Raw genomic sequence first — 6,356 nt, forward strand, 5'->3', positions numbered from 1 at the left:
AACTTGCAAGTTGAACTTCGGTGACGACATGTGGAAGCAAAATGTCCAGACTTGCCACAGCGATAGCAACACATGTTCGACTTGGCTTTACTGTCCCTCGAAGCATAACTTGCGGCGTCCTTTGAAACTTTAGTATACGGAGACGGACTTGGCTTCGCTGCTTCGCGTACCTTTTGAACAGAGCCTCGGTTTCCATATACAGTTTCCTTCGCAACTTTAGCAGCATCCTCCGTTTGAATGGAAACTTCGATGGCTCGCGCAAAACTGAGCTCATCAGCCTTAATTTTGAAAAGTGCCTTGAGAACAGCCTCATTGCCGATCGAGCAAATCAAGCGCGTGCGAAGTGCCTCGTCCAACGGGTCTCTGATTGCCGAAAAGTCGCAAGTGGCTGCCTCAAGACGAATGCGTGCAGCCAATTCTTGAACAGTCTCACCAGGCTTCCGTTGCATATTACTCCAAAACTTGAACCGTTCCCGAATGACGAATCGCTTTGGGTCAAACTGGTTCTTCATAAAACCCTCAATGTCGCTAATAGATAGATCATTAACACTTTTGGACGGGCTGCCCTGAAGTGCCAAGTTTGATAACAGCTTGTAAGTTGTAGGAGTTTGGTTTGTTAAGAAAACCTGAGCCTTTCGTTCGCTTGGGACCGCGTGTGCTTTGATAAACGTGCTGAACCTCGACCAATAATCATTCCATAACTCAGACGTAGAATCAAATGGATTGAAACTTGGTACTGCTGCGGATGACGTAGCTGCTTGCGGTAACCCAGCCTTTTCCACCAGAGCCATCATTACATGCATTTGTTCTTCGTGGCGTCTTGACTGTTCTTCGTGGCGTTTGGATTGTTCATCCTGGCGTTGTGCTTGTTGCTGTAACTGTGCTTGCATGAGCTTCAATATTTCTTCCATTGCGCAAACAAAAGTAGTTGGAAAAGTCAAACTGCGTAGATACCTCGTTCAGAAGACCTTGAATCCAATATCCTCGTCGCCAAAACTCTGTTGTGTTTCTAACCTTTGTTTGCCTTGCAAGAATAGTAAACAGAGTCCAAGTAAGTAACTGGTTTAATTCGAATGGGTATAACACAAGAAGGGCACGAGCATTTATAGGCGAGTAGTCGCGTAATTTACATTGCGATACAATTAACATACAACACAAGCAATGATTACAAAACACGTGACTAGAGCACGCGGCTCAGGGGCCGCGGGCAACCTCTCGCTGTAGAACCACGTGAACACTCCATGACATATATATATATATTTTTTTCTTTTCACCAAACATACAATACACATCAAATTATCTGGGCCATATTGGCTCTAACACAGTGATCAGCAAACTTTTTGTTGCGGCCTAAGGTACTCCTATCAGAGGGATTAAAGGCCCACTACGAAAACAGTAGAAGACTTAGGATATTTGTTTTTTAAGGTGAAGTATTACATCGTGCCTTGATGCCCAAAACACTGCCATGCATAATATAAAACACACTATAAAACAAAGAATATACGCAGTGGCCGAAAAATTTTGCGTTTACAACTTTACACACAGTTAAAGTTGGCAAACCACATTTAGCATTCTAAGCCACATGTAATTTTAAAGTACAAATGAATGTACGGCTATCACGCAGCCCACAACTAAATGATAACACTAAACTATTGAAAAGCGACTCGCGGCTCACTAAAAATGGCTAGAGCTGTAGCCCACAGTTGGCCAACCACTCCTCTGACACCATGATAACGGGTGAAATGGTGACTTGTTTTACTTTATAGGCTGCCCAATTACTCAGTAAGATGTATATACTGGCTATGTTCATATTTTAATTACTGAACAAGATGTAATTGCCTACAAAAGTTATATGGTATCTATGGCAATGTGTAAAACAAGGCAGTTGTGTCATTGGTTTGCAACGCATGGGCCCGATCAAAAGTTGGGTTGCCTGATAATCTTTTTTGGTCGCTTGTTTTTCAAGCATATTGTATGTTTGGCGAAAAAATAATAATATAAATATTTGAAAGGTAACGAGATCACTAAACAGATAGCTGTGCTCGCCTTGTATGACAGCCAGTAACAAAGCACGTTACAGGAAACACTTGAACATTCAAATATTTTTTTTATGCTGTTTATTTTAGTATTATACATAACAAAAATATATTTTTAATTTTTAATATAAAATACCTATATAATATGATGACGTAAGCTTACACTATAGCAGTGTTGTAATGACTTGACTTGACTTAACTTGACTTAAGCTTTTGGGCAAAATGACTTGACTTGGACTGGGCTTGAATTTGACTTACTCTAACTATGACTTGACTGGGACTTGACTTGGGCAACCGATGACTTAGACTGAGACTTGTTATTTATTTAAAAAGACTTGACTTGAACTTAAGTTATTTTACGAATGACTTGACTGGGACTTAAGTCATTTTAAAATGACTTGTTTATAACACTGCACTATAGACTATTTTAATAAATGGTGCTGGTCTAAAATCCTACCACATTTTTTGTCCTGGGGTTTATTTGCTAACATTGTTTGGGTTGGGTGCGTCAAGTATTGTTAGTATATTTTTTCTCCCATATTTATTTTTTCCCTGCAACTTCGATTTTGGCAACTTGTTTCATTTCTGTAAAAAAAGTGGTGGGATTTTAGACTACCTTCCTTTTCGCAATAAAACTGTAAAAAAGTGTCACCGTTAATAGTGTTCTACCCCCTTTAAAATATCAAATTATCATTTTGGTTTATTTGAATTTTATGTTGCGATTGATCCTTCATCCTTGTATATTTTTTTTAGTTTATTTAATTTTATACCAGCACCTAATGTATACAGTGTATATACAATATATTAGGTTTGAAAACCAACCACTTTGTTTGTGCTTCTCGTTTCTTGTATTTTCGCCCTGCCCTGGTCTTCTGCTTTGCTTGTAATGGTTTTCTGGTGTCTCTCTTGCCAAAGGCATGTTGCCACAGGTTTAGCACTTTAATAAATCAATACTAGAAGGTAACTCTGTCAGATTTAAAATGTAACTGCTGGTAAGTTATTCTACTATACAGGATTGGTTTCAAGTGTTAAACAGCTATACAAATGTCTGTCTATATTATTTTAGGATAATTTTTCCTTTTTAAATTTTCAGAAAATTCACAAATTTTCACAAAGCAACACCGAAACAATTTTTCGCGATATTGGCCTTATTTTGCCAAACAAATCTACAGAACTATTGACATTTTAAAAACTAACAGTACACGCCAGTATTTAGTATGATCAATATTTGCCAGCTATCTGCCCCCTTGGCACTTGAAAATAGTTTATAAAATTAAACATCAAAAGACAGCGAGATGTGATCAAGATCTACCAGTTGAGATTTTAGCACGCAGGTGTGCAGTGCCAGATCGCAGGTGTGAGGTGTGCAGGTGTGCAATTAAGGTTTTACGCACACCTGAAGTTCAGCAATCTAGCACGAGTCAACCTTTTTGTAAAATTTGCTAACTCAAGTGTGCACAAACAAATGGCTTTTAAAAAATCCCGGGTGTGCACCTGCCACAGTATACAGACTGAAGTCGCGTGCGGTAATGAGTTCACAAAACTATCGACCTTATGTTCAGATGTAGCCCATAGCAAACGGTCAGGTTGCAATGAAATCAAGAAAAGCATTGATAAAGATTCACCAACAACTTTTTTTTCGTTTTAATGTTAAGTGAACACATTATTTAGAATATTCTGAGGCTTTATTTGGCGCTGGTCTAGAATTCACTACTGCATTCCATACCAAATGTTAAAATATTAACGCCTGACCAACCCAAACCCAGCCGCTAACCCAAACCCAAAATTGTGCGTTGATTTAATAATTGTTTTAACGCTGTGGTGGAGCCCAGCGCCCTTTATTTCATTTGCATACAAGATTGCTGAACATTTAATTAAGACAATAATTGTACAAAACATGCGCTACAAGACGTCCTGTGAGTTAGAATGTTTTTAAAATCACCCAACTTCGTTTCAATTTTACAGTTCTAAAAACTAAACTGACGATGACGAGTGACGACGACATCAAGGCAACTCTTTCTCATAGAGCAATTATCCGATGCGCTACGATTTTTATTTTTAAGTAAACAAATTTTTTAATACTTTTGTCATTGTTTATAACACTTTTCTTTGGTATATATATTTTTAATATATCAAGTTAAAAACTTGTTTTTTTAACCCAAACACATATCAATATGTGAACAGTTTATGTGGTAAACGTCCATTATATTCTAATAAAGGGAAAATTTTAGCAAAACAAATGCCTAAAGTTCTTGCCTAAATACGAATTGTAAAAGCAAATGTTTGCAGCAGAGATGGCAATATCTCTGCATTTAACATAGTTACATATATTTTGTTAGACGCTTTTTACCAAAATGGAGCTAAGACTGAAAGTTAAACAACTCTACAAGACCGTAAGTGATTACTTATAATTTTAGTAGATAGGAAATATACTTATATTATATATCTTTAGAAGATAGGAAATATATAGTTATGTATTATGTGTAAACATATAGAAAATTTGGTTTTGTAGTCTACAAGTTACTTAAATTATTTTACAACCAGTCTGCATTTTTTTGTGTCAGGTGAAAAATCCATATTTATTTAGCAAGAAATTTATGTACACACTTGAATTGGTATATTGACCACTTAAATTTAGAAAAAAGGAACTAAATAGAGGTAGGATTTTCAACCTAAGGTGTTCAAAAAACATATTTGCACAACTGCCCACCTGCACATCTCAAAATTTGACGCGGTTGGTGCACACCCTATCTTAGTGAAGTGCGATGAAATGCAGACTGGCCAGCTAATACCAAAATTTTGTGTTTGGCAATTACCATTTTTATATCCAATTGTAAAATTTTTGGTATGACAATTTAAATTCAAAAGCTGTTGTGTTATAAACGAAATAACGAAAGTTTTAAATTAACATATTGTTTTTATGGTATGCAAGCTAATTAAATTGGTATAAGTCTAGGTATTTTCAAGTAACATAATAATCCTTTTTCAGCTAATCTTTGTGGGAAGAGAGTATCCAAAGGGAGGCAAGTATTTCCGGGACCGCTGTCATGCAGTTTTCATGAAGAACAAAGATGTCAAAGACCCTAAAGAAATCAAGATATTGGTGGCAAGAGGAGAATACGTTGTCAAAGAACTGGAGGCACTTTATCGACTGCGCAAGTACAGAGCCCTCAAACGCCGGTACTACGATCACGAAACCTTTGAAGAGACCATTTTAAAGAATATTAAGCACTTTGATAAAACCTAATCCAAGTGAATAGTTTACAATAGGGAAAAGCTCCTGGGTTCATGGTTTATCATCCCTGAAAGCTTATAAACTAGACTAATCAGAACTTTTTACCTAAGTAACCCATTTATCAAAATTCAAATTATTACTTTCTGATAAAAGAAGCAATTTCTGTACAGGTTAGGAATGATTTGTGAAAATTGCAGATCTATATCTTTAATAGAGGGTGAACTTCTGCTCTTTGTTTTCCTGTGAAAATTGCCTCTGTCAATTCAAATTGGTGTTTAACTGTTGTTCAAGACTATGCAAGATCAAATTCACTATTTAATTGTTTGTTTGCATTTCATTCTGTGTAAAAGATATAGCGCTGTTAGAAACCAGTTTATTAAATAAAAAAGTATTCAAAAAAACTGACTTGTTTTGTGTTTTATGATATATTGCATATCTGAGTTATTTTTAGCTTTAATAGATATGAAATTAGGGTTGATGTTAGTACAATTGGAATCATTTTTATTGAAAACTCTATACAAATATAATATCTGGTAATTATAATTAATCAAACCTAGTAAATGTGTGATATATATGTGCTAACTTGTAGGTGTTGTACAAATTTGGGTTTTACATTTTTTAGGTATAATACCGTATTAACAACCCTTTTGTTTTTTTGGAAAAAAACATTGCTGTTGCGCACTATTTAATGTTTTTTGTTTTAATATTTCAAAACTTAAAACATTGCGCAGTTTTTTAGCAGGTACATTAAACTAGACATTTATTTTAAAACAAAAAAGTAATTTAGCCATTTAGAAATTGTCCTAAACAAAAGGCATTTGACAATTAATTTCATATCAATTAAAGCCACATTAAAAATATTTCGATCAACATAAATTATTTGCCAGAAGTTGAAACACACACTTTTTTGACGCGGGAAATTTTTTATCTTTTTGCTATGCTTTGAAAGGAAAAATGCGTTTTAGCTTAGGCTAGATGTTTGGAACACAATACAATGGTTTTCACAGTACTTTAAAAAATTCATGAGTTTTCCGAAACATTTGAAATAGAAAAATGATATCAGCTTTAGCGCATGCTATGGCTTA

The 6,356-nt window shown here is 35.5% G+C and overlaps 1 protein-coding gene across 1 annotated transcript; it reads left to right on the forward strand.

Moving 5' to 3' along the window:
- The first annotated feature begins 4,291 nt into the window (after positions 1 to 4,291).
- On the forward strand, positions 4,292 to 5,657 carry LOC146162499 (LYR motif-containing protein 5B-like). Its single transcript, XM_083385550.1, has 2 exons — positions 4,292 to 4,429; positions 5,026 to 5,657. The coding sequence occupies exons 1-2, from the start codon at positions 4,391 to 4,393 to the stop codon at positions 5,281 to 5,283; spliced, it is 297 nt and encodes a 98-aa protein (XP_083241676.1). The 5' UTR covers positions 4,292 to 4,390; the 3' UTR covers positions 5,284 to 5,657.
- The last annotated feature ends 699 nt before the right edge of the window (positions 5,658 to 6,356 follow it).

The sequence above is a fragment of the Ascidiella aspersa genome, chromosome 3 (assembly GCF_963924565.1).
Source record: "Ascidiella aspersa chromosome 3, kaAscAspe10.2, whole genome shotgun sequence".
Taxonomy (NCBI): domain Eukaryota; kingdom Metazoa; phylum Chordata; class Ascidiacea; order Phlebobranchia; family Ascidiidae; genus Ascidiella; species Ascidiella aspersa.

Bases quoted from the DNA above. Each gene is read 5' to 3' on its own strand.
- LOC146162499 (XM_083385550.1), top strand. From the start codon at position 4,391: ATGGAGCTAAGACTGAAAGTTAAACAACTCTACAAGACC. The intron at 4,430-5,025 runs GTAAGTGATTAC...ATCCTTTTTCAG, and splicing joins TTAAACAACTCTACAAGACC to CTAATCTTTGTGGGAAGAGA.